Genomic DNA, 27,276 nt, shown 5'->3' on the forward strand with positions numbered 1-27,276 from the left:
CTCATCCATGTGCCAGCACCACCATTCCTGGGCACGTGCCCATTTCAGAGTGTCCTATTCAAGGTGGAAAAGTCAGGGAGGATTGTGTGTTTGTGCCTGCCTCCTCTGCACTTTAAGCCCCTGTGCGTTCTTTTGAATGTTTGACTAGAGCGCCTGCCCCTGCACTCACACAGCCCTCCCATCGCAAGCCCACCCGTTACAGAGGTGATAGATTTAACCCTACAAATCCTCTGTCTAAAATCTGAATGCGTTAAGAATCCACAGTAGCTGTACTGGCATATTTGGACAGGCGTATTTAAGTTCCTACAGCATTATAATCATGTGGCTTAAAATATTACAGTGCTCTTATTTTTGACACTAATAGGTTTGGGGTTTTTTTGCAGGATGGGCTTAGTCCACTTTATGATGACAGTTGTGACCTACAGGGCAGCATAGCTCTCAGCTGTCCCATTGCAAAAATGAGGGAGAGGGGGATCAGCTCTCCAAAGTCAGAATCATACAGTCATCTGTGATGGAGGTGCTGCACAAAGTCCCTAAGTAGCATAGAGAACTCTGGGTCCTGCCATAAGGAAAAGCCATTAACGCACAAAGAGAAATGCCATGTTAATCTCTGCTTCTGGTGCAACAGGATACTTGCTTTTGCAATAATTCAGAGCAGGTGTGGGGAGCCTGTGGCCCTCTAGATGTTGGTCCCCAGAACATCTGGCCACAGTGGCTGGGCCTGATGGGAGCTGGAGGGCAACATCTGGAAGGCTGCAAGTCCTTTCGAGTGCTGCTCATCTCACCTTCAGCTCCTATTTAATGTATTTTAATGTATCCTATTTTAATGTAACTTCACCAATACCTAACACGACTCCTTTAAAATGTTCTTGCTGGAGTTGAGAAATGGCAGTCTCCCTCTCTGGCACATCTTTAACACATCACTCATAACTTTCTGCCCCACAATAGGACCTCACAGTACTTTAAATGAAACACAAAGTGGATATTACAATATCAAAGTTTATTTTTGACCAGCAGGGAAGCCATGTACATCCCTGAGTTGAATCCAAAAACATGAGTGCAGTGTGATGAGGTAGAACAGTCTGGACTCCGGCTAGAATCGTCCTGAACTGCAGCCAAGAGAAATTTCCCTGCCTCCAATTATATAAACAGCAGTACTGAGCCAAGCGGCTGGGTTGTCTTGGAAGTCCTCAAGCAATCTTCTTATCAACACAATCCCGGCCTCAAATTACAGCTTTCGAACATGTAACAAAGTTTCCTTCCCTACCCAGACTTTGGAGACATGCTGCTGCCAGCTGTACTTGCTTTAGCAAGTAGTTCAGGTCTGCTTTCTAGGGCCAAATGGATGTGACCCAAACATAGGTTTTTATCTTAAAACACTAGCCTTAAGCCTGAGGCTGTGAAGAGTTGTCACCAGTTCTCACTAGAGAGCGCTGGTAATGGAGGATACTCTGTGTTCAGAGCGTCTCCAGGCTGACAGCTGTTTGCAACTGATGTGTTAAACAAAGGTTAATTGTGCTGGATTGGGGGCAAAGTTATCAAGAGATTCTAATCAATCTTGTATTTTAAAACCTTTAATTTCTTTAGAGAGGACCTAGTACAATCACGATTTGGCAGCCCCTCACTAAAAAAGAACGCTCAACATGACAGCAATTAAACTGAGATTATCTGAAAACAAACCGATGGTATGCAAAGAACTGATTCATCCAACCACTTTGGAGGGTCTGCAGTTACAACTGCAATGCTTTTTAATTCCCTGCTTTCAGAAAGAACCACCTGACCTCATGAAAAAGGCCCTGGCTACCAGAAACCCTTTATGCGGCAAAAGCAGCTGTGAGAATCCACACATTGTGGTTTGCAGGTGATGCTGGTATACGTATGTGGACTACTTCCTCTTGTTGCTCCTTCCCCCAATATCCAATAATCCTAGGCTGTTTATGTTATTCTCTTCCCTGATTATTAGACGCCCAAAATGGGTGAAAGATCAGCCCTTACAGTATAGAAAGGAGGACTGACTTTTGTCCCTTTCTGTGTTGAGCTTCTCTTGGGCGGGGGGAATTCATGAACTTGGCGTGGAAGTGAATACTAAGACTTTTGTTCCTGTCAAAAGGGGCCAACAGGAAAAGAAGTCCAAGTCCGCATTTGAAAACTTCTCAAAATGTGCAAATTTTAAAAATACACACATACATTTAAATATTACAGTCGCTATACACAAGCTATTTTCATCTTCATTATCATCATCAAAACTAAAAAGATGGCAACAGGACCGCCATGCTGCTCTCTGTAGGTTTAGAGACAGGGCAGGGCAGATTTCAGGCTTGCAGGATCTACTTTTTATTTCCAAATAGAGCCTGGAGGCCCACCAACTGGAGCCAGATGTAAAAACCCACTCCTGGCCTTTTGAGTCTTTCACATTGCTGCAGTTACAAAATTGGGAGTCTCACATCCTTCTTGATCTACTGCAAAACACCCAGAGATCTAAGAGTAGATCCCAATCTAAAATGTATTTATTTCAGCCAATTTAGAGCCTGCCTTTCTGGATACATTCCCCCCCGCCAAGGTGGCTCACAACAAAACAATTTAATACCAGTTTAGATCCTAGTCTAAAGTATCCCTTCTTTGTGGTCCTGCTGCAGTGTGGGAGCAAAGTCTCTTGCAGTCCTGAGACAAGGCTGCTGCTGCTGCTGCTGCTGCTGCTGCTGCTGTTGCAAGCTGGCCAGTGATGAACGTGGAAGCCCTGGCAGCTCCAATAGGTCAGCTGTCTCTGTAAACAAACAGGATGTCCTCATCGGTGCCATAACTGGTTCTGGCTTCCTCAAAGTTATTGATGCTGGTTCGGCATGTTCCTGTGGGGCAGGACCAAAATGGGCTCAGAGGGGGCCAAGGGGTTAAGGCTCTGTTGAAAGGAAGGCAGGGCCATTGACTCAACAGCCCTAACGCGCCCATCTCCACCCCCCCCCCACGCAATCATGGCCTTGGTGCAGAGACAAAAGACAAGACAGACCCACCTGGCATGGCTCATGCTCCTGAGGCATGAGCCAGGAAATGGCTAGGACAACATCAACCCAGAATATTGTACAATGTTGCAGAGAGGAATGAGCTAACATGCCAGAGTTGTCCGGTTACCACACTTCCCCTATTTGAAATAAAGGGTGGTGGCTACTCACGGTCAGCATAGGCAGGATTGTTGTAATAAATACTCCCTGAGGCCTTGCTGTAGCCACACAAGACAACAAAATGGCCCTGGTAGTCAGGACTTCTGCAGAAGCACTTCTGGCCGGTTGGGAGAAAGCAACAATATTTGACTGGGTTGGAGCAGAGGTCACAGAGCAGCAGGACGGCGTTGACCAGCACAATGGCCACATGGCCTTGGGCAAGGTGCTCCTGGATGTCCCGGACAGTCACTGTGCTGTGGAGGAGAACAGATGGAGAAGTCAGTCCACTGGAGTCTCTTAGGGATATCTTAACAAGGAAGACACCAACTCTACCAGGACTGGAGGTTTGGAACAGGTCACTAGGTCCACAGTCCATATGGACAGGATGGCTGCTTGCAGCAGCCTTCCCCAACCTGCTGCTCTCCAGATGTGTTGGATCCCATCATCCTACGGCTGGAGCTGACGCGAGTTGTGGCCCAAAGCATCTGGACGAGACCCGGTTGGCGAAGGCTTCTGCATTAAAACAGCTGCGGCATCTGTAAAGAAGTCCATGTGATGGGGAGATAAACCTCGACCGAGAGAGAGAGAACTCACCGTTTCTCTACCAGCACTTTACAGGCTTTGGATTGTGCAAACAGCTGGTTGACTCTGTTCTCCTCTGTGTCAAAGTGTTTCCTGTAGAACGACTGAAGGAGGAAGAGGACAAGCCTGGTCAGAACAGATTCCGCTCGGGGTAAGAAACCTAGGAATATAAGAGCATAAGAAGAGGCCAGCTGGATCAGGCCAATGGCCCATCTGGTCCAGCATTCTGTTCTCACAGTGGCCAACCAGATGCCTGTAGGAAACCCACTAGCAGGGCCTGAACACAAGAGCACTCCTGTGATTTCTAGCAACGGATTCAGAGTAGTGCTGCCTGCCACACTGGAACAAAAGTACAGCCATCATGGCTAGTAGCCATGGATAACCCTCCTCCTTGAATTTGTTGAATCCTCTTCTAAAGTCATCTAGATTGGTGGCCACCAGGTTAACTATGCTGCATGGATAAGTTCTTTTTTTCTTTTCTCAGTCCTGAATCTTCCAACATTGGATGTCCACAAATTCTAGTGTTAGAGAGAGAACTTTTCTCCATGCTATGCATAATTTTATAAAACATCCATGGTTTTATAAACTAAAATGCTCCCAAAATGGCAATGTTCCTTCACTGGGTGGGTGGGGGGTGGGTGTTGCTCCACCTCATTGCTTGCCCTCTTCTGGACCTTTTCCAACTCTACAATATCCTTTTTGAGGTAATTTGGCCAAACTGTACACAGCAACCTAGAGAAAGGGCTAGCCAGGTCCCAGGTACAGCTTGCAAGAGAGTCCCCCTTGGACTGAGGAAGCAGGGCAAAGTTCACGGCCAGAGAGCCACACAAAAGAACATCTGAAACATCATCTGGAAAATCAACATGGATCCTGTCCCATTTAAAAAATAAACAATCTAGCGCTTGCCTTTCCCAGACACGAACAAAGCACCAAATAAAAACAGTGAGTAAAAACAATTAAACAGAAACCACAATCTAATTAAAAAGCCCAAGTTATCATAAAATGCCATTGGGTACCTTGAGAAGCCTGTATGTCAAGCTCCAAAAATCACACGTGCTGGAAAGGTTCATGAGTGCCAAAACAAACCAATCACCACCACCACCATCATCATCCTTAGAGAAGGAAAGAATTCCTGCCCTCCAGACTTGGCCAAAGCACCAACATTTGAGTGAACCAGGAAGCTGACCTGGTTCTTGTAGCCCTTGTCCACCCCCAGGGTCTGTGTGCAGAAACGATGCTTCACCCCAAAATGACGCATCAGGTAGGCCAAATCGATGGTCCAGATGCTCTCCGTCATCTGGAGGTCCTGAATGGCTTTCTGGAACTCATCGTCATTCAGGAGGTTCAGGTACCTGGGACGAAACCAGAGGAAGTGGTGATGGTGAAGAAGAGGGATCAGGAGAGAACAGAGCACAGCTTATAACGTGTTACCTGACAGAAGGGAATCTGGATGCTAAAGGGTCTGCCTGCACAATGGACAAACTTCAGAGCAAGATAAAGGGGTGGAGAATGTCCCCCTGGATTCTATTTCAGAGATGAAACAATGGTTTCCTTTTGTGAGTTGGCTCATATCAGCATATTGGGGAAAAGACCCTCTTCCAGCTGTTTCAAGCAGATTTGTTAATGCCAGTGGTGGGGTCAGAGATGATGCGAGCTGCAGTTAAGCAACCTCTGGAGGGCCACAGAATCCCCCTCCATCCCCATTAATGCAAATACAGCGGGTCCCACATAAGAAGGCATGGCATCTACAGTTTGAATGTTCTCGCAACAGGCCAGAATTTGAAAGGAAGGGAAGGAACTTGATAGGTGTCCAATGGAAAGTCCCTTGGACACCAACGATGTGGTCTGGTCCAGGCATAAGGTGATAGGAGGGAAGGTTTTGTGGGCTTGCCTACTCTCTCCCACCCCCCTTCCTAAGATTTGCTTTGCCCTTTACATCTGTTTTGGGACTAACTCCAACTTCAGGTAACTAAGACTGCATTGTAAAGTTTGCAAACTCTGGTTCCTGGCAATCCTGGCTAGCTCTCAACACAGCTCTAATAAGGGTGCTATACTAAGTTTTGGTTAAACAATGAAGGCATTCATGCACAACACAGGGAAAGGAAGAGGAGATGAGCTGACAGCACATTCCCAATCTCCAAACCAGGGTTATGCCTGAGCCAGACCTGTGCAGAGGCAGGTAGCGCAGACACAGAAAAAGAAGGTGTTTGAGGGAGAGAGGCAACTCATTCACGGGATGATGGGAAGGGGCCACAATAGAGGAGAAATCACTGACATTCCATCATGAACAGGGGAGTGGGGGGAGAGAAAGGCTTGGATCCACAGGGCAAGAAGTTCACTCTTGGAAATTCAGTTTGGTACAGGAAGGAGGGAGGGAGGGGGAGTTACAGTAGTCAAGATGGGAAATTACCAGCGGGCAGGCTAGCGTCTTGGCAGAAGGGATGGAGAGAAATGAAAATCTTCTGCTTCATATCTACTAAGTGGCCCTCTAAAGAGGCATTTCACTCTCCTGCACCTAAAGCTCGTGTTCCTCTGTGGAAGGAAAGACGAGTTCAGCAGGAAAAGGAAAAGGGGGGAAAAAAGACCGAGAGCCAGCAGGCAGCACAGCAGAGGCAGATGGAAAATCGTAGTGACCGTTATCCATGGAACACAAAAGGCAGGGTGGCTTCTACAGGAGTCACACAAGAGCACGGCAACAGACTCAAAACACCCAAAGAGGAAAAACCCGCCAGTTGCTGGCAATTACCGTATTTTTCGCTCTATAAGACGCACCAGACCATAACACGCACCTAGTTTCTGGAGGAGGAAAGCAAGAAAAAAAATATTCTGAATCCCAGAAGCCGGAACAGCAAGAGGGATCACTGCGCAGCGAAAGCAGCGGTCCGTCTTGCTGTTCTGGCTTCTGGGATAGCTGTGCAGCCTGCATTCGCTCCATAAGACACACATTTCCCCTTACTTTTTAGGAGGGAAAAAGTGAGTCTTATAGAGCAAAAAATACGGTACTTGAAAAGGAAGTCAGCTGAGTGCCCCAGTCAAGAGTGTCTTCTATTGGGCCAACCAGAGTTCCTACATTATGAATATAACAATCTTTGTACCCATTCTTTGTCACTGTCAGATATAAATGCTGTATCCTCCACAGTTCCTTTTCTTGCGCTTGAGAAGCTGCTGCTGTGATCAGTTGTGCTGCACTCACTGGAGGACCAAGGCACTTGGGTGAGGTCTAAGGACCTTCCCACCTTGGAAGCAACTTGTTGCAAAGTGCCACCAGCCACCTCACCTCCTTCCCCACCCCCAATAAGCCCCAACCAAAATGGACTTACTGCAGAACCATCCTGGAGCAAGCCAGCCCACAGTCCCAGTGGTACAGCTGCTGAAGGATTGGCACGTCCAGCTGCACATTGTCCACTGCAGGAAAAGAGGACACCACCGTCAGGAAGACAGTTTTTGGCACAACTAAGGTTCTTCTCTACATTCACACCCATCTTTTAACGGAAAAAAATATATTGTTTTGTTCCATGCCAAAGACATCAGTTTGCAACATTTTAAAGCAACTCCAGGGGGTGTAGTTTCATCTGACCCAAGAACTTGGTCTCACAGTAATAGACCATGGGATCATAACTGCCCCGGGATATATTGGACTAATTTATCAATTTGGCACCCACACCATCTGCCAAAACCACCTCCCGGTGGTGTAAACCAAAGATGGGAAACGTGTGGCCTTGCAGATGCTTGTCGTACCTAGTCCTGAACTGGTACAGGCCATGGAGCTCTTGGAAGGATGAACCAGGCACCCCCACAGGATGAGGGCCTTGAGGAGCAGGCAGGGGGCCTGAAACCCAGTCTGAGGATCCACTTGAAGGGGCCCTCTGGGTTGATACATGATGAAGAACCCCAGGAAGGTGCCTGCCCCCCAGCCTTTGAGAGAGAGACAGCACCGAAAGCTTGAGCTCTAGGCTGAAGAGGAACAGCACAGTAAGCACCTATGGGCCCAGGGTCTCCTTGTGAGTAGGCAATGCCTGATGCTCCTTCACTGGCAGCAGCTGGGGCCAGAGTAGATAAGGCTCCCCCTCTTGAGCCTTCCAGTTGCTGGAAACAACACAGGTCTCTGGGTCCTTTTTCCTATGTTGTACCTGGCCTGAACTTCCTGAGATCCTGACCTTGGACTGCTGCCTAATTTCATTTCTGGACTGTGTTTGGACCTAGGTTGATTCTCTATGCATGACCTTGGATTGTTTGGATTGTGCTGTGCCTGAACTCATGGGAAGTGCTTTAGTGAAGGTCTGTGTCTTCGGTAACTGGGACCCCTTCCCCCAACCCACAGAACGCATCTCCTGGAAGTGACAGCGTTGTGGACTACACCTCCCATAATCCCTGGCCAGTGGCTATGCTGATGGGATGGATGGGAGATGGAGTCTAAAAAAATATGAAGCGCCACAGCTAGTCTCCCCTGATGACTAGGTTGGCTGCTCTGTTAGGGGAGAAATGCAGGGTATTGTGAACGGCAAAGGATGTCACAGAGGTGCTGATGAAAGACTTGGATGTTTCTGGTTTTTATAGAGGCCAATAGCTCAGCACAATAATTTCTAAATCTTCCTGGCAATGAGCCCATCATTTCCTGGGTAAAAAAGCATCAACAGAGCCACCCACTTTTTGTGTTTGTAAACTCCTTGCCAGTTATGCCCTTAGCAATGTCTAGTCATCGGGACTCTTGCTCAATTGAGTTGTTGCTCTTTGGGGACAAAAGTCTGTGTTGACAGGTTACCAGGACTAAAGGTAGAGGAAAGGCCAGAGTCCCAGGACAAGGAGGGGACTCAGCTGACTTCCTTCCAACCAACTGAGGCTGACTCAAGGGAGACTTGAGGGAGGTCAGGACAGTTCTGGCCCTCTGGCTCTGGACATGCAGCGCATTCTTCAAGGGTAGCCTGGTGTATTTAGGAAAGAATAATAATACTGTATTTCAAAAGGACCAGGGGCAACACAAAGACATTTCAGCTGATCCAGTTAAGGCAGCTCTCTTGCAGAAGTCTGATCTTCAGGCCTTCTTTGCCTGATCTTCAGCCAGGCTCCGTTAGCAGCGAGAGACCAGTGACACTTGCCAGCCGGCGGGATCAAGGCCCAAACTGCTTTAAGGGCTCTTTTTTTAAAAAAAACAGTCAAGTAGTGTATTAATTTAATGAAGCATATAGTAAGTAAATTGCAACAGAGCCCAAAGCAATGGAGGGGGTGGTTGTCCAGGGGAAGATGTCATCGCTTGTCTTATGGTCCTATGGAGGAATCTTTAGCGCTTCTGTATCTCTGCTTTCGGTCATACAAAACGCGCTGGAAAATATGACAGGCAATGTGTGTTTCTAAAGGAATGTTGAGATGGAGACAACTGGAATCCTGAACTCTTGAAAGTGGCCTAAACACCAGAAAGATATAAGTTTGCAGGAGCACTTCGGGCGGGCCCACTCCTCTCTGCCTGGAAGCCAAGTATGAGATCCTTGCTCTAAAGGCCACTTTCCCACGGGGGTCCGCTGAGATTTCAGAAGCCCCGACATTAGCTGGAAACGGTCCAGAGAGCCACAAACACCAATAGCACTAGTAGCTGCTGCTGCTGCTTTAGGGCGGCTGTCACTGTACCCAGTGCAGCCCGACCTGGGAGCGTCCGGCGGGGCGGTAAGCCAGCTCCGGACTGCGCAGCCCGACCCCAACCCCACACCCTGGATCAGGCTGCGCGGCGGCAGAGGGACCCCTTTCGAGTGGGCTCCGAGGGAAGCTAGCCAGCCAGCCCCCCACTCCCCCGCGCTCGGCACATGCTCGGGCGCCCCTTCCCAAGGCGGCAGGGCCCCCCCACCCCACGACTTGACGGACCTGCGGGCGACTCGTGCGCGTCTTCCTTGGGGCTCTTCATGGCGGCGAGGCGGGCGACGGGGAGCGGCTCACGGGCCGAGGGCGGCCGCGGGGCTCGGCAGGACGCGGGCCGGCATGGTTCCCCCGGTGGCGGCGGCGGCGGCGGCTCCTCTTCCTCCCGTCCCTCTCGGCCCGGCGGAGGCGGAGCCCGCAGCGGAGGCCTAACGCCTGCCTCCCTCCCTCCGGGCCCGCCTCGCTCCTTCTGCGGTGGTAGCCGAGGAGCCTTCCCGCCGGCTCCAGCGGGGCCAGGGCGGAGGCCCGACAGGCACCGGGGCGGGAGGACGTGCGGTGGGGGGGGGGCTCCCTTTCCCACCCCCAATGAGCAACCAGGGGCGGCGGCGGAGGAGGAGGAGGCCGGGCCTGCCAGAGGCCGCTGGACTACAACTCCCGGCAGCCTCAGCCAGGCAGGCCAAGGCTCAGCGCTGATGGGAGTCGTAGTCGCTGACAGGAACCCACAGAGGTGGCCCACCTCTCGCCTCTCAGTAAGCGCCCTGGAAATGGGAAGGGAAGGGAGGGCGGCGACGACGAGGCTTCAAGCGTGGCGGGGTGTCGCCTGTGGTGTGCTCCCCCCCCCCTCACGGGCAGGGCAGGCGGAACTGTCGAGCAGGGGTCTCGTTTCCCGGGCGACTCCTCAAGCGTGTAACGCAAGAGGCCCAGACGGGCTCGGGGCGACTTCCTTTATCCGAGGCGCGCTGCATGCTGGGACACCGGCGGGCGAGGAAACGGAGGCACGCCGTTGCGGAGAGCGGGAGCGCCTGACGGTGAGTTGCGAAGGGAGGCCGGCCTGGCTCGGCCTAGCTTAGTCCAGCCCGGCCCGCCAAGCGAGGCTCCCTCCTTCCCTCCCTCGCGGTTTCCTCCGGGGGGGGGGGGGCTCGGTTGAGCTGCCCTCGCTCGACCCGCAGAACTCCCAGGCCCCACTTAGGACTGCTGCATTCCTACTCAGAGTAGACCCCTCCCCCTAATCTCCCGTTGGAATTTAGTCGCTCACGTCTGTTTCCGCGAGTTTACTACGTGGGACTTGGTTGGATGCAGCCCAGTGGAGGCAGGTCACTGGAGTGCGTTGATTTCAGTGGCCTACTCCTGAGTAGTACCGACTAGAGAGCCACGTTGGTTGGGCATTGGGTAGGGGAACGTATTCCCCATCCCCTAAGGAAGCGGGCTTAACGCGGGGCTGTCAATTTCCCTCCCTCAAATGCCTTCAAGCGGAAGGAGGGGGCGAGGGCACGATCCAAAAGCACCCCACTGATTTCACAGTGTTAGTGTATGGTGGGGGGGGGGCTGGGATATTTTTGCGTGTGCTTAACCGAGACCCTTTGGTGCATTTCGTCGAAGGTACGGGCTCCTGGCTTGGCCAGGCCCACCAAGTACATAGGCCCGATTCATTCTCAGCCTTCCCTAGCCTGGTGTCATACAGCTGTATTGGACTACGACTTCCATCGGCCGCAGAATTAGCCTGGCATACCGGGCTGGGTCTGATGGGAGCTGTAGTCCTAGACACCTCGAGGCAGGGGGAGGATGTAATAACTGCTTTATAATCCCCCGATCTCTGGAATGCTCCTCCATCTCAGGTGAAGCTAGCACCAACATTTCCCCCCTTTGGACGGCAATTGTAGATGAGTCTTTTTGGCCAGACTCTGGGCAGTGGGTGAGCTGAGTTCCAGTGGCTCTGTTCTGAACACCAGCTGTTTGTTAATGTTTATTGGTGTCTGTGTTAATGTTTAGCTGTCTTTAATGTTTCATATGCAGCTATATTATTAGTATTTAACCTGCCTTCACATTGAATGGAGAGAAGGATTGTAAACTGAATAAACAGCAGCAACAATGGTAATATTTGGTGCTTACATGAAGCATGCCTTGCTCTTCTGAGGAGCACAATATAGCCTGACAGGTAGATTTGCACCTAATTCCCCCTGCCAAACTTCCTATTATACCTCTTGTCTTGGAGAAATTTACCACCTAGCTCCCTGCTGTGGGTTTGTTTTCTGCTTCAGTCACACTGGATTTGACTCTATTCTGATGATCCTCAATGTTGCTTGAAGAGTTTTGTGATGCTTCCCCAGATGCTCTATAGATGTCATTACTCTTGTACCTTACTTCCTGGGAGTACAAGACACTCTTAAGAAGGGGCAGCCATGGAACAAAAGCTGTTAACACGATGTTGCATTTCCCCCTTCCTCTCTCAGGTTTGAACACACCCAGCTTCAGTCATGTCTATCGGAGTGCCAATTAAAGTCCTGCATGAAGCAGAGGGTCATATTGTGACCTGTGAGACGAATACAGGAGAAGTATATCGCGGAAAGCTCATTGAGGCTGAGGACAACATGAATTGTCAGGTAGGTTGCGTTTTGAAAAGTGGTGATGGGTGGCTAGGAGGATGTGGCCAGAACAAAATGTTCCACTTTGGGTCTTCATCTGTTGTGGGAGGTCTTAGCTTTGTCTTTAAAAAAATCAAGAAAGCCATAATTGGGGCTCCCCTGATAGAGAGAGAATGCAAAGACATTACTTGGCCACCAAAGTGATTGAGTGATTAGTCATTCCCCCTTCACCCTAAGTTCCCAGAGCAGGTTGTGACAATTAAAAATACAACATAAAAAAGAAATTCTAAAAACCTACCATTACAAAACTATATGATCACAAAAAATAGAGTTTGTCCTGAAAATATACACCTCAGGTATTGAAGGCAAGGGTCAAGAGATGTGTCTTCAACATTCGCAGAAAACTGTATAATGAAGTTGCCAAGTGCACCTCTACAGGGAAGGCGTGTCACAGATTAAGGGCCAAGTTCGTAGGCTCCTCCTTTGTGAATTAGTCCTGTCTTCTTTCAAAGCCATCCACATCGGTGGTGATTGCTGCCTCCTGTGGTAGCAAGTGCCATAATTTAACTCTGTGCTGCATGGATAAGTCCTTCCTTTTTCAGTCCTGAATCTCCCAACATTTGGCTTCGTTGGATGCCCCCAAATTTCTTGTGCTTTGAGAGAGACAAACTTTCCTCTGCCCACTTTCTCCATGGCATGCTAAATTCTTCTATAAAGTTTTTTTATAGAAAAACCTCTTACCCTGCCCACGCATCCCAACTATTCTTATTTAAATTTCCTACCTTGCATAAGTGGAGCTAGAGGACCCTTGGGGTACCCTCCACAATTATGTGATTCTGTGGCTGCCAAGATCATACCCTCTGCCACCTACCCCTGGGCTTATCTCTCCCTGGAGCCTCCCAATGTTCTGAACTACAGCCTCCTTGACCATTGACCATGTTGGCCGGGACTGATGGGAGTCATAGTTTATCAACATCTGGTGGGTACCACATTGGTTACCTCTTTTAAGGTCTCATGGGCTTCAGCCGCCCTCAACACTAGTTGAGTTGATGCAGAAGACATTTTAGGAGTGGGCGAGGACTCTCTATCTGCTGAGGTGGGCACAAGCGCTCTTAAGAGTAAAATGAATGCCCTGAGCCTAGGTTGCTACTCCAGAAAAACTCCCGAAACAAAGCAGAGCTCTCCTGGTATATCCTTTTCGGCAGTCTTCTCCAACCTGGTGCCCTCCAGCAGTTTTGGACCACAGCTGCCTTCAGCCCCAGCCAGTACTGCCATATGATGCTGCCGCTGATGGGAGTTGCAGTACAAAACAACTGAAAGGCATTAGATTGGCAAAGGCTGCTCTTTAGTATAATACTGGAACATCTGCTTCATTTACTCCCCAGGCTGTGAAACATTGAGGATTTCTTAACGCTTTAAAAATATTAATAATTGCTGTGACTTCTTTGTCCTGTGTCATCACATCTGTATTTTTAAAAAACATTTTCGTAATTGCCCTAGGAATTTTGATTAGCTATTAAAGGGTGGGGATAAAATTTAAGAAATAAGGCTTGGAGAACTGAGATCAACATACAGGTGCTGGCAGCTTTGCTGCTTCATCTGTTCTTGCACCTATCCTGCTGTTCTCAAGCTAATCTGAAAACAAGGGCTGTTCCTTGCTGCTTTAAAGACACATCCACAGAAATGGGAAAGCAAAATGCTTTTCACTTGTCTTAACTCGCCAATATGACATACTTGGCCAGGCAGCCTTTCCATTTTAGGAACCAGCTGGCCGTTTTTGCCATTGCGCGTCTTTTCTCAAAGGCTCTGTCCTGTTCAGCTACTCATTCTCTCTTTCCAGATGTCCAACATCACAGTGACCTACAGAGATGGGCGTGTGGCGCAACTAGAGCAGGTGTACATTCGGGGGAGCAAAATCAGATTCCTCATCTTGCCCGATATGCTGAAAAATGCACCAATGCTGAAAAGTATGAAGAACAAAAACCAGGGCTCTGGGGCCGGAAGGGGCAAAGCTGCTATCCTGAAAGCCCAGGGTAAGTAGTGGGGCAGGCTGCGTGCTGCATAGGAAGCCAACTTATGCTGTGTCAGATCATTGGGGTCCATCTTGCTCAATATTGCCTACACTGACTGGCAGCAGTGGGTCACCAGACCAGAATTTCTCTTGCCCATACTGAGAGATGGGACGCAGGTGGCGCTGTGGGTTAAACCACAGAGCCTAGGACTTGCCGATCAGAAAGTCGGGTTCGAATCCCCGTGACGGGGTGAGCTCCTGTTGCTCGGTCCCTGCTTCTGCCAACCTAGCAGTTCAAAAGCACGTCAAAGTGCAAGTAGATAAATATGTACCGCTCCGGCGGGAAGGTAAACGGCATTTCCGTGCACTGCTCTGATTCGCCAGAAGCGGCTTAGTCATGCTGACCACATGACCCGGAAGCTGTATGCCGGCTCCCTCGGCCAATAAAGCGAGATGAGCGCCGCAACCCAGAGTCAGTCACGACTGGACTTAATGGTCAGGGGTCCCTTTACCTTTATACTGAGAGATGCTTCCAAGGATTGAATCTGGGACCTTCTGTTCTCCATTGCTGACCAGGGCTGGGTTTTCAACATCATGGTATATCACCAGCTAAACATCGTGTTATACCGAAACAGTCAAACCTTGGTTCTGGAACGGCTTAGTTGCCGAACAAATCGGCTCCTGAATGCTGCAAACCCGGAAGTAAATGTTCTGGTTTGCAAACGTTTTTTGGAAGCCGAACTTCCAATGCGGCTTCCGCTTGCACGCAGGAAGCTCCTGCAGCCAATCGGAAGCCGCACCTTGATTTTCGAATGGTTTAGGGAGTCAAGTGGACTCCCGGAACAGATTTAAGTTCGAGAACCAAGGTACCACTGTATATCACAATGTCTGAAATAAGGACGGAGCTATCCATCATGATTCACAATATATTGCCAGGTCAAAAATTGTGAAGCCGCTATATTTCTATGGACTACAGTCACTTTTGGACAATATACCACCCAGCCCTATTGCTGACTTTATAGCCCTTCTCAGAATGGAAGGCCTGGCTCTTGGCAGCAGATGCTGCAGGCTGAGCTGGCCCCTTTGGAAGGTTCCAAGTTGATTCAGGATAGTCGAAAAGTCTTCATACAATGCACAAGCAGCTATGAAATGTGCTGCCACGGACGTGGCCCGTGGCTTAGATGCCTTTTAAAAGTGGGTTTGTCAGTGGCTGCTGGTCCTGATGGCTGAAGGAAAACTGCATCTAGATCCTGTTTGCTTCGGAGAAGCAGCAGAGGTGTGTTTATGTGATGGCCATGTTTTTCTCCTTGAGATCATCTCAGAAGCAGCAGTTTGCAGTCAATGGGCCTTTGGTCTGACTCAGCAGGGAACCCTTCTTGGATGTTCTTACAGGGTTTGCGCTTCCCCTGTTCAGTTTATGGCATTGTTTGCTGTTGTTTTCCCCTGCAGTGGCTGCCAGAGGAAGAGGGCGTGGCATGGGGCGTGGCAACATTTTCCAGAAGCGGCGGTAACTTCGGACGCAGCCTTTTCTCAATGAATTGAAAACTGTAGTTGTAAAATGTGGTGGTGATGGGCTTTTGTGTTATTCAATAAATGTGTTTCTTACAAAATGGAGGGACAGCTTCCGTTGTGTGGTATGAACTTTGTTGTGGGGGTACTGCTTTGCTGTTGCCACACAAGGTGAATAAGCCTGGCCCAGGGGATGGGGGCAAGCAGACAGACAGAAAGGCTACCATCATGCTGTCCCTGTTGCTCCTGTACCGGTTCCAGACTGACTTTCAGCAGCCAATGCTACTGGTCAGTTGAGGCAGCTTCTTTTTTTACCTTCGCCTGTGAGTCAGCTATGAGCCTGTTGATTTTCAGTTCAGATTTTTCACCCACCATTTATAACAGCAACTTGGGAGATGGTGGTGTTTTCCCCCAGGGCTCAGCAGATGGGTTGCTCCAAGAACTGGATGGTAGATGATCTTAGTAAGAAATAGAACATTGGAAGGTGAAACCACACTTTACCTTGATTATTTATTTAGGTTTGAAGCGGCTTCCTTTGCAAAAAGTTTGCACATTCAGCGAGTACTGTTTGCATGAGCTTGCATCTGCAAACTGAATTCAGGCTGCTCATTTTGCCAGAACATTGTTTTGGGTGGGGTCTTTGGAGGGGATTTTTTCAGGCACAGAGGAGAGGTAGATGAGCAACAGCTTTGCCAATGCAGATGAGGCCAGTGTGCTGCATATTTGATGTTGGAGGCATCTCCTTTTAACCTGTAATGTGACCCCTGAGCATGTTCATTGGCAGTCTTCTGAGTCATCCCAGTGGCCCAGTGAGGGAGGCAGCAGCTCTGGAAGTTCAAAGGCAGAGACTATTCCCCGCTAGGCTACCTGAGATCCTTTCCAAGGGAAATCACAGGCAGCACATGCCTGCTACTAGTGCAATGCCACTAGCTAGAGGTGGGATCTTTGCTCCTGATAAAACCCAAAGATTTTTGGAGCAAATATTCTCTGCGAGCTGCCTGGAGGCTTTGCAGCATCATTATGTGGCTGGGGAATGCGCTAGTCATAATTCTGCCTTCACACACAGTCTGGAGAGGGATGGTGCTTCAGGAAGGAAAACGTGACTGGAGGGAAACCAGAGGACGAAAAATCTGCTGCTTTGGGCGAGAGAAACATTGCAGCCCAACGTTGCATGGGTTTGTTCAGATCAGGAAGTGAAATCCAGTCCCGTCTCCCAGCCTGCCCAAAAGTTGCCAGACCCAGTTCCTTGGAGGACTTTTAAGGCACCTCCCAGCCCTGAAACAGTGCCATCACCACAGTAATATTCAGGGTGGGGGATTCCTATTACTAATGTGGAAAGACACAACGTGAGAGAGGGCATCTCCCAGTAAAAGTTCGCTTCAGGGCAACTGTTGCTGCTTCAAGTGAGTTAGCCTGCAGGTGTTTTATGTGCTGCAGATGTTGGAAGACATCATTTTAAATCTGCAATTTTAGCAAAATTACAAGTAGCTCAGAAAGCAAAACGCCTAGTAGGGACAAATGTGGGGTTTGCTACTTAAATTGTAGCAGATGGAGTTCGGTTTTAGTGTAGCAAGCTTTTTAACTTTTCTGGGATGCCTACCTCTGCTTTTTCTTTCTTTTCCCCACCCTGCATCATACGGTTTGTGCGTGAGCCCTTTCATTTGTCTGCATGCAACCTCCCTCCTTCCCACTGCGATGCTTTTGCCTCTTATTCCAAGAAGACCATTTATTATCATTCGCCACATACAGCAATGGTCAACACTGAAAAATGCACAGGGGAGGTTTTCCAACTCTCCCTTCAGTTTCCTTGCTGGCATTGGAAGCGGGGCCTTGTCAACACTGCTTCAAAAATTGTCAGGCGATCCTTTACAAGCAGCAAGCGATGCAGAACTTTTGCATGTTGTTTTTGTTTTTTAAAAAATACATGCACATTTGTATCTCCATCTCAAACAGCCCATGCAGCAGAGATGCTCCCAGCAGACTCCTCCCCCTGCTCCAGTTTGGTCCATAACTGAATCTGCAAAAGGATATCTTCTCTGCCTCACAGTCCCCTACCCCACATATTCCTAGCCTTGAAATATCCTGACGCTGCAACAGTCACATGTCCTTGGCTTGCACACTCGGTAGAACGTTGCATTCCACTGCCCTTTTGTCTGGAGACTGGAACAAAAAAACCCAAAACAAAATACCAGGCTTGCAGCAGCTGCCACCGCCTCTCCTCTCTAAGGTCTGCAAGCCATGGCTGCTCAGCCTTTAGATGCAGCCTCCATCCCACCACCACTTGGGGGTACAGGCCCCCGCCTGCAAGCTGAGGGTGGGGACAGGAGTTGCTGCTTCGTCCCAACAACTTGTGGTGCTGCTCATTTTAAGTTCTCTACCTTGCCCACTGCCTCCTGATGGCTCGCTCTTCCTAGGTCTGCGTTCATGGCCACGGTAAGTGACTAGTCCCTGTTGGGTGGGGGCGTGTCTGTGTGATGCAAACAGTGGTTAGAAGGAAGCTGCTCTGGGGAGCAGACAGCAGCAATGGGCCCTGGCTGAAAATCTTCCAAGCTGGGCAGGGTTGCTGCTAAAGGCAAGAGGACCTCTTGAGGTCAGGACTCTTGCTGCCAGGGCTTCAATCTTGCAGAGAAGGCCTCGCACGCCCAATCACCTTTCGCAGGACTGCGGGGGGAAGTCATGGAACATGCTTCCAGACGTCGTACCTTCCTCTTCCTCCGTCTGGCTGGTCTCTGCCCCGCTGGAGAGTTCGGCCTCACAGTCGAGGACCTCGTAAATGGTGGGCAGCATGGTGTGCTGGCTCAGGCGCTTCCGCAAGCCCACGAGCAGCGGCTGGGGCATGGATGAGATATCCACGTTGTTGCCAAGGTCGATCCACGCCAAGGAAGGGAACTTGCTAGCCTCCTTCATGGCGTCGGTGAGGTCCTTCACAGTGGAGCGGGTCAGGCGGTTCCCGTTGAGGGAGAGGTGAGTGAGGTTGGGCAGTGGCCACAGGAAAGGCAGCAAGAGGTGCATCATCTCGTCCGTCAGGTCGGTGAAGCTCAGGTCCACAGTGCTCAAGTCCTCGCCTTTGTTCTGCAGGTAGTAAGCCAGGCGGTGGATGTCTCTCATGGAAAGGGGAATCCCTGACAGATCCATCGTGTCTGGGCTCAGCTTCTTTTGCAAACTGTTTTTCAGACTAAGAGAGAGAGAGAGAGAGAAAGAAAAAGACAGTTTTTAGGAGGAGGCGAGCTTCAAAACAGAGTCTAAAGCAGCAGTTCTCAACCTGTGGGTCCCCAGATATTGTTGGACTACAACTCCCATCATCCCTGAGCTCTGGCCTTGCTAGCTAGAGGTGATTGGAGTTGTAGTCCAACCACATCTGGGGACCCACATGTTGAGAAAGCCTGGTCTAAAGACCATCACCTCCGGGCAAATAGAAGGGGAAGAAATGGAAGCAGAGAGAGATTTTACTTTCTTGGGTTCCATGATCACTGCAGGTGGTGACAGCAGCCACAAAATTTAAAGATGCCTGCTTCTTGGGAGAAAAGCAATGACAAACCTAGACAGCATCTTAAAAAGCAGAGACATCACCTTGCCAACAAAGGTCCTTATAGTAAAAGCTATGGTTTTCCCAGTAGTGATGTATGGAAGTGAGAGCTGGACCATAAAGAAAGCTGATCGTCGAAGAATTGGTGCTTTTGAATTATGGTGCTGGAGGAGACTCTTGAGAGTCCCATGGACTGCAAAAAGATCAAACCTCTCCATTCTGAAGGAAATCAGCCCTGAGTGCTCACTGGAAGGACAGATCCTGAAGCTGAGGCTCCAATACTTTGGCCACCTCATGAGAAGAGAAGACTCCCTGGAAAAGACCCTGATGTTGGGAAAGATGGAGGGCACAAGGAGAAGGGGACGACAGAGGACGAGATGGTTGGACAGTGTTCTCGAAGCTACCAGCATGAGTTTGACCAGACTGCGGGAGGCAGTGGAAGACAGGAGTGCCTGGCGTGCTCTGGTCCAGGGGGTCACGAAGAGTCGGACACGACTAAACGACTAAACAACAAATACCTTCAAAACATGGGTTGGTCATGCAGTGCCTGACAGGTCCGGTCCTTAAGGGGACACTCCTTTCATGAGCAAACTTAGGGGATATTTGCAGACCAGGGATTCATGAGGGATGGGAGTTCATGGGGTCATAGCTAAGTGGCGGGGCATCTGCTTGGCCTTCAGAAGGTCCCAGGCTTAATCTCCAGAAGGTTTAATCTCCAGGAAGAGATTCCTTGCCTGAAATCTGCACCCAGACTCTCCACCCCCAGCTCCGGCCCAATCCTCACCCCTCACCTGGCCTGGGACCTCCGCCGGGGCAGGCCTTGCCGGTGCCACTTGGAATGAGGAGTCAAGTGGTAAATCAGCTGCCGGCAGATCCGGTCTGAGGACTTCCAGGGGTCGTATTCCTGAAAGCAGAAGACCTGAAGTCATTGGCAGGGACTCAGGCACTGGTCTCCTCCGTTTGTGCAGTGCCCACCCCCTCCTGCGCTGCAGCTCTAGAGTTTCCTGCAGATCAATGCAGATCCATTTCACCCAAAACATCCTGTCCTGGTGCTCAGGCGTCAGCAGAGCCAGCTCAAAGGGGAAGAGCCTGGCGGAATAAGACCGCTGTAAAATAATAAATAGCAAAAGCAGCCGTGTTGTTATTCTGCAAACCAGACCTCCAAAAGCCGCAGCTGGACACTTTCTTTCCAAATGTCACAGAACCAATGGCGTAGCGTGGGGGGTGCAGGGGGGGGGCGGTCGCACGGGGCGCAACACCTGGGGGTTAGGGTTAGGGGGTGCAAATCCACGGGTTTAGGGGGCGCAAATCCATGGGTTAGGGGGCGCAAATTACTTGCCTTGCCCTGGGTGCTGACAACCCACGCTACGCCACTGCACAGAACTGTGGCAAGCTTCGCATTACTTTGCTCAATCCTTATTAAGACTGGGTTTTGGAGTCTTTTCCTGGGCCTACATGGCTTCCTTTTTATGTCCCTGGATCTGGCCGCCGAGGGTAGACGCAGCAACCGCAGCTCACCATGTGAAGGCTGCTCTGAAGAGAGGAGAGCTGGAACCCAGAGGAATTTTACAGATGCTGGTTTACCTCATCTTGGCACAGATGCTGGACTATCAGCCAGGCCAGAGAGGCTCACCTGGTGCCATCCTTACATGTATTTAGGCACCAAGCAAAAACATCCCTTTTTACCCAGGCCTTCGTCCAACAATCTACGGCCTTATAAAATTGTGGGAAACTGCTGTTATGATTTTTCTTCCTGTGTTTTTTTTATTTTGTTATTATTATTAACGCTATGTAAATTATGTTTTTAATGTTGTACACCGTTGTGGGATGTTCGGGCAAAGGATGTAATAATCATACAGTGGTACCTCGGGTTAAGAACTTAATTCGTTCTGGAGGTCCATTCTTAACCTGAAACTGTTCTTAACCTGAGGTACCACTTTAGCTAATGAGGCCTCCTGCCGCCGCCGCACGGTTTCTGTTCTCATCCTGAAGCAAAGTTCTTAACCCAAGGTACTATTTCTGGGTTAGCGGCGTCTGTAACCTGAAGCGTCTGTAACCTGAGGTACCAATGTAATAATGTAATAAATAATAATAATAATAATAGTAATCATAATATTGTGCCGATCTGTCTGGGTTGCTCCAACCACTCTGGACAGCTTCCAACACACATAAAAACATAATGAAACATCAAACATTAAAAAATTCCAAACAAACAAACAAACAAACAAACAAACAAACAAACAAATAAATAAAGGCACAAATCTGCAAAGGCCCTCAAGTGATGTTGAGGCAGAATACAGTGGTGCCCCGCAAGACGAACGCCTCGCAAGACAGAAAACCCGCTAGACGAAAGGGTTTTCCGTTTTGGAGGCACTTCGCAAAACGAATTTCCCTATGGGCTTGCTTTGCAAGACGAAAATGTTTTGCGAGTTCCTGCGGGGTTCCCCCCCCCCCTTTTTCTAAGCCGCTAAGCCGTCAATGGGCTTGCTTCACAAGATGAAAAAACCGCTAGACGAAGAGACTCGCGGAACGGATTCTTTTCGTCTTGCGAGGCACCACTGTAATCTCTGAGGCGGGCTGGCCTTTTCCTCTCCCATTCCCCCACCCCCCATGACAACAGCTTCTCCCTGCACAAGCCTAGCTCAGCCGCACCCTGTTTGCTCTGAAAAGGCAAGGGAGTGGCTGCCTGCAATGGAAGAGTGCTTACTCTCTTTTTGTTTTTTGCAGGGGTGTGTTTGTGCATGATGTTCTTTCTTCTGCATTTTTGGGGTTGTTCAGTGCCAAGGAACTGGACACGGAGCCACCCCCTAGGGAGCCCCCTCCCCAATTCCAATACCCCCCCCCCACACAGTGCTTGACTCAACACATTACATCCTGAGCTGATGCAAATGCCCAGAGGAGACTCTCCGCCATGATAGCTTTTTTAAAAAAAGCCTCCAAGTTCAGGAGCAGTCTACCTCTGAGTAAGTAAAGGTAAAGGGACCCCTGACCATTAGGTCCAGTCGTGGCCGACTCTGGGGTTGCGGCGCTCATCTCGCTTTACTAGCCAAGGGAGCCATCATACAGCTTCTGGGTCATGTGGCCAGCATCACTAAGCCGCTTCTGGTGAACCAGAGCAGCGCACGGAAACGCCGTTTACCTTCCCGCCAGAGCAGTACCTATTGATCTACTTGCACTCTGACATGCTTTCAAACTGCTAGGTTGGCAGGAGCAGGGACCGAGCAACGGGAGCTCACCCCGTCGCGGGGATTCGAACCGCCGACCTTCTGATAGGCAAGTCCTAGGCTCTGTGGTTTAACCCACAGTGTCACCCGCGTCCCTCCTCTGAGTACCAGCTGCAATAAGGACAGATCAGTAGGGGAGGGGCTACCAACATCTCCAAAGATACCTGGACAGCCACAGAATGATGGTTGGCGGTGGCACCATTATGGGGCCTGAGCCAAAGAGCCATGGCATAGCATGTGCCTGCAGATACAGAGGCATCACACGGCTTGTGAGTGAGGGAGCTCCTTGTGAGTAAGTAACCCCAGAAACACCATTATCACCAGCAGCTGTGGCCTATATAAAGCCTCCCTCTTCTTCCTCCCAGTTGCTGGAAACAACACAGGTCTCTGGCTCCTTGCTTCTTCCTGAGCCTTTATGATATCAACCTCAGATGGCAGCCTGTCCTTGTTTGATCCCCTGCATTTGACTTTGGCTGGTTTAGACTGCGCTGCCCCGGAAACCGTGCCGACATCTGTGAGTGCTTTGGGGAGAGGCTTGTATTTCCTGAGAGAGGGACCCTAGGAGTAGAAACTTCCAGGCACCTACTGCCCAACTAGCAAAACATAAAAGGTAAAGGGACCCCTGACCATTAGGTCCAGTCATGACCGACTCTGGGGTTGCGGTGCTCATCTCACTTTATTGGCTGAGGGAGCCGGCGTACAGCTCCCGGGTCATGTGGCCAGCATGACTAAGCCGCTTCTGGCAAACCAGAGCAGCACACGGAAACACCGTTTACCTTCCCGCCAGAGCGGTACCTATTTATCTAGCATACCCCATAATGGGCTCACCTTTTTGGGGCACTGAAGGTCTCGGGCAAGGCTCATCAGGAGATCGTGGGAGATGGGATCCACAAGGTTGAGGAAGGCTGCGTTCTTGTAGAGAACTTCACTGAGGAATGTCCCTTCTAAACCAAGGTCCTGCAGGGAAAAGCCAGAAGATGGAATTGGGGGATCAGAATCTGGGCAAGGTTGTGGAGGGGGTGGGGGTGAGATGCTGCAGCAGGGGGGCTTCTAGAGAGGAGGGGAGGGGAATCACAGCCTCCTGGGCTTAAATACTCTGCTCCTTTCTCAAGGAAGGGTTTCCTGGCAAAATCAGTCCCTGACGGAGCACTTGAAGGATAGCTGGCGACTTCCCTTAAAAATAAACGTGGGGGCCCAAGACCAACAACTGAGACAGACAACCATCCATTTAAGTGGAATTTGGTTCTGTTTCAACATGAGGTGGGAATCAATTGGATGCTGAAAGGCAGGATAAAGCTCAAGCACTGCAATGGGAAAGGAGCCTTAAGCCACCAAGGCAGGTTAAAGCTAGGAGAAGGAAGCCCTCCATCTTTTGGTAGAACAACTCCCAGGAAACCAACCTCAGGGCGGTTGCACCCCCACATTTTAGCCAGGATTGCCCACCCAAAGGTAGATGCAGAACCCAGATGGAGCTACATCTCAGCCTGTCCTCCCATCCCCCCCAAAAATGCTAGACGGACCTCTAAATTTGGACTCAGTCTGACCCTTATGTTCCTCCCCCCCTTATGGGCTACTTTTAAAATGAGGCTGCATTTTAAATTGCATTTTAACCTGTATTTTAAATTTGTTCCCCCCCCCCATTATGTTTTTAGTGTAATTTTACTGGTGTTAGCCGCCCTGAGCCTGGCTCTGGCCGGGGAGGGTGGGGTATAAATAAAATTTATTATTATTATTATTATTAATCTGTCTGCCCACTACTGATTGGCTGGCAGCCAGACGGGCCCCTCCCTACCTCCATCCAGAGGAATCCCCCCCAAAAACCCTCCCCAAAATGCTTCTCTTTTAATCAGCAGGGGAATCCCCCAAACCTGGAAGGATCCCTCCCTCACATTGAAGAGGGGTGGGGAAAAGAGGAAAAAAATTCCGGCGAAAGATAAAGGATTCCAAATTCTGAAACACAATTCAAGCATTGCCTTGATTTTACCACGAATAGTATAAAATGCCGGCTATTTTACTTTTTTATTCCTTTGTAAAGAGTAAAGCTGACATGTATGAAAGACTTACATCTCCTCCTCTGCCTTTTTAATTTTTTTTTTAAAGGAATGATGGGTTCTGTCTTTCCCCTTGCCCTGTGTTTATGTTGCACAAGCTACTTGGGTTTACTTTGGAAGAAAGGCGTAAATCCATCCTTCATAGGCTAATGATAATTATCATCAGTAATAGTTGACTTCTCTGGTCAAAGGAGCGCTAGGTTCGGGGCAAAGGGGTTCTGAGGGTGTCACTGCAAATTGCGCTTGAGATATTTGAAGTTTCTTCTGTTAAATATATGACCTTTCTCTTGTTATTTCGAAGAGGTACAATAAGATGGTCTTGCTAGGTTTGCAAAGTGGACTTAATGGTCAGAGGTCCCTTTACCTTTACCTGTAGAGCATTGGAGGTGGAGACAAGGAAACCCAGCTGAGTTAAGGGTTAAGAGTATATACTTCCTTCCAAGTATATAACCAGAACTGCAGTCTTGATCAACTACAATGACTTGTATATATTTAATGAAGTAATGGTGCTTTCATTTTTTAAAATTGTATATTTTATTGTTTGCTGGCCAGGGGTTTATTGGGAAGAGGGAATATGCCGTATTTTTTGGTGTATAAGACTAGGTTTTTCCCCCTAAAAATAATGTCAAAAATTACGGGGCGTCTTATACGTGGGGGAGTCTTATAGATGGAAAAATACGGTAAATTTAATACTGATGAGGATTATGACGATAGTATGGGCAATTCCCCATTTACGTGTGTTCGAAGTACACACAACCATGCAAGCATGCAACTGAGGACCCAGCAGTGGCACGAAAAGGAGAAAAAACGGCCCTAAAAAGCGCAAGAACGGCATGAAAATAGTGTCTAGCAATCCCATGAGCCTTTGCATTGACCTTTGAGGCCTGTGCAGAGTTGGAGTTTGAGCAAGGAGATTTGGAGGGAGCGATTTCGGTTGTCTTTTTTTAGGGTTTCCAGAGATTTAGAGGGTGTTGCAGACTTTTTTTAATGGTGTTCCCAATATATGCATTTTCCCTTAAACACGAGGTGCCTCGGAATGTAACCCCGTGTAAATGGAAAGGAGTGCAAAAATGCCAAGCATCCTCTTAGGATCTCTTGTTCAACTCACCCTGGGTGTCGGATCTAAAACACTTATTCCCCCAAACCCTGTACTTTCCAGGATTTTTGGAGGAAAACTCCCTTCAACCCCCAGCCAGGACCACTCAGAGATTGCTGCTTGGTTATTTCCCACTTTAAGAAATTCTGTTTTTATTTCAAAACGTCCTTAGTTTCACCGGAGAGCGTACATCTTCCTACAGCGCCAGCCAGCTTTGAAAGGGGCGGGCGGAGCTCGGAGATGACTCGCGGCAGCGACGTTACACCGCCCGGAATCCCCGACGGGGTGGCGCACCCTCCTCGCCTTCCTCCACCGAGGACCCTCGGGCCACCTTGGAGGCCGCGGCAAGGGCGGGAGGCACCTCGGGCAACTCGCGCCCGCGACGATGCCCGCTGGGCGAGGCTTCCGCGCCGGGCACCAGCTCGGAGGCTCGGACGCGCCGTCGGATCCTGGCCAGGGGACACCCGGCGGGGCGTCGCGTCCCTGCGGGGCTCGCCTGGCCCCAAGCCCGGCACGCCCCCTTGCCAGCCACGCCCTGAGCAGGGAACAAAGCCTTGCACGTCGGTGCGGCCGCCCTTTAGCCGCCCAGCCCCAAGCATGACGGCGCCGGGTCCGTCGAGCTTCCCCGGCCCGGTGCCCCTCGAGCAGCCGTCTGTCGGCAAGTCTAGCGGCTTGAGCAAACGGCGGCCGTCGAGATCGCGGCCCCGTCCCGCCCCGTCGGGCCGTCTTTACCTTGCGGAGAAGGCGGAGGGTGCGCGTCGCCTGGTCGCGGCGGCGCTGGCGGAGGGCCGCCTGGATGTCGCGGATCCAGCCCACCCGGCGCACGTAGGGGGGCGCCGGGCTGCTCTTCCGCAGCACCCCCGGCAGCTTCTCGGAGCTCAGCAGCCGCGAGGCCAGCGCGGGCTCCTTCGGGCCCCGGCAACCCTGCTTCTTCTTGGGCCGGGGCGGCTCCCCTGCAGCCGCCGCCTCTTGCTCCAGGCTGCTCTGCCGCCCCAGCCGCGAGCCCATCGCCGGCCGGGGCTCGGCTCCGCGGGCAGGGCCTGGCCGACCGGGGTCCCGGCGGGATCGAGGGGTGCCTGTTGGTTTGCAGGGGTCTCTTTACATTCCGGCTGCTGCTGCTGCTGCTGCTGCCGGCGCCGCAGTGCCGGGCGGGCGGCGGCGGCGGCGTCTCTCCAGCCCGGCGCGGTCCCTCTGGAGCTCCGGCGCGCTCCCGCCCCGCCCGCGAGATGCGGCTCTCTTTCGGCGGCACGTGCGCGCGGCGGGGAGGGAGCCGAGGCTAAGTGGCGTCCGGCAAGGCGGGCGGGCGGGCGGGAGCCTCTGTTCGGGGCACCCCCTTCCTTCCTTCCTTCCTTCCTTCCTTCCTTCCTTCCCCGCCGGGCTCCGGCCGTTTGCTACCTGCCCGCTCCCCCGCTTGTTCCGTCGGGACTTTGCCTTCCGCTTCTGCCTAGTCTTTTGGAACCCCTTCCTGGGGAGGGGGACCGTTCCTTCTCCCACCCCCGTTTCTCGGTCTGCTTCTCCAGCGCAGATAACGCGCCCTTCCACCCGCCTGAAACCTTGCCTTGGGCCCCGATCCCAAGGCCGACGATCATCATCGCCCCTTCCTTTTTCCATGCCCGATTTGGGAACTTCTCACGCAGCAAAACAACAACAACACTGTGTGATGGTGGGGTTTTTTTGGAGCTAGCCGACCTGAGTATCAGGAAGAATGGACAAAATTTAACGATTACTTAGCTAAATTTGTTAAGTTAAACGAATTGGAAATGGCTTGCAGGCAACAGATTGGCTTAGGAATTTATATAAGTTAAGTGATGTTTAACACCTACAATTTCGAATTGAAAAGATATAAGGATGTTAATGGACTAAGTTAAGTTTATAAGAATTATGATTTGGAAAGCGGTTATAAGGATATGCATGG

At 50.4% G+C, this 27,276-nt stretch overlaps 3 protein-coding genes across 4 annotated transcripts; 1 reads left to right on the plus strand and 2 right to left on the minus strand.

The window, feature by feature from the left end:
• Positions 1 to 983: 983 nt before the first annotated feature.
• On the minus strand, positions 984 to 9,908 carry GUCD1 (guanylyl cyclase domain containing 1). 2 transcript variants are annotated; one of them, XM_081842567.1, is made up of 6 exons: positions 9,591 to 9,908; positions 7,058 to 7,142; positions 4,981 to 5,089; positions 3,750 to 3,841; positions 3,168 to 3,409; positions 984 to 2,846 (listed from the first exon to the last, which is right to left on the minus strand). In XM_081842567.1, the coding sequence occupies exons 1-6, from the start codon at positions 9,628 to 9,630 to the stop codon at positions 2,755 to 2,757; spliced, it is 660 nt and encodes a 219-aa protein (XP_081698693.1). In that variant the 5' UTR covers positions 9,631 to 9,908; the 3' UTR covers positions 984 to 2,754. The 2 variants fall into 2 exon arrangements, with proteins under 2 accessions (XP_081698693.1, XP_081698692.1); XM_081842566.1 differs by having other exon boundaries at positions 4,924 to 5,089.
• Positions 9,909 to 10,235: 327 nt separating this feature from the next.
• SNRPD3 (small nuclear ribonucleoprotein D3 polypeptide) lies at positions 10,236 to 15,569 on the plus strand. Its single transcript, XM_081842568.1, has 4 exons — positions 10,236 to 10,390; positions 11,813 to 11,962; positions 13,785 to 13,977; positions 15,405 to 15,569. The coding sequence occupies exons 2-4, from the start codon at positions 11,837 to 11,839 to the stop codon at positions 15,464 to 15,466; spliced, it is 381 nt and encodes a 126-aa protein (XP_081698694.1). The 5' UTR covers positions 10,236 to 10,390; positions 11,813 to 11,836; the 3' UTR covers positions 15,467 to 15,569.
• Positions 15,570 to 17,172: 1,603 nt separating this feature from the next.
• Positions 17,173 to 27,018, minus strand: LRRC75B (leucine rich repeat containing 75B). Its single transcript, XM_081842565.1, has 4 exons — positions 26,094 to 27,018; positions 23,043 to 23,171; positions 19,782 to 19,894; positions 17,173 to 18,639 (listed from the first exon to the last, which is right to left on the minus strand). The coding sequence occupies exons 1-4, from the start codon at positions 26,367 to 26,369 to the stop codon at positions 18,111 to 18,113; spliced, it is 1,047 nt and encodes a 348-aa protein (XP_081698691.1). The 5' UTR covers positions 26,370 to 27,018; the 3' UTR covers positions 17,173 to 18,110.
• Positions 27,019 to 27,276: the final 258 nt, after the last annotated feature.

The sequence above is a fragment of the Podarcis erhardii genome (genome assembly GCF_964252035.2).
Source record: "Podarcis erhardii genome assembly, chromosome: 15".
Taxonomy (NCBI): Eukaryota; Metazoa; Chordata; class Lepidosauria; order Squamata; family Lacertidae; genus Podarcis; species Podarcis erhardii.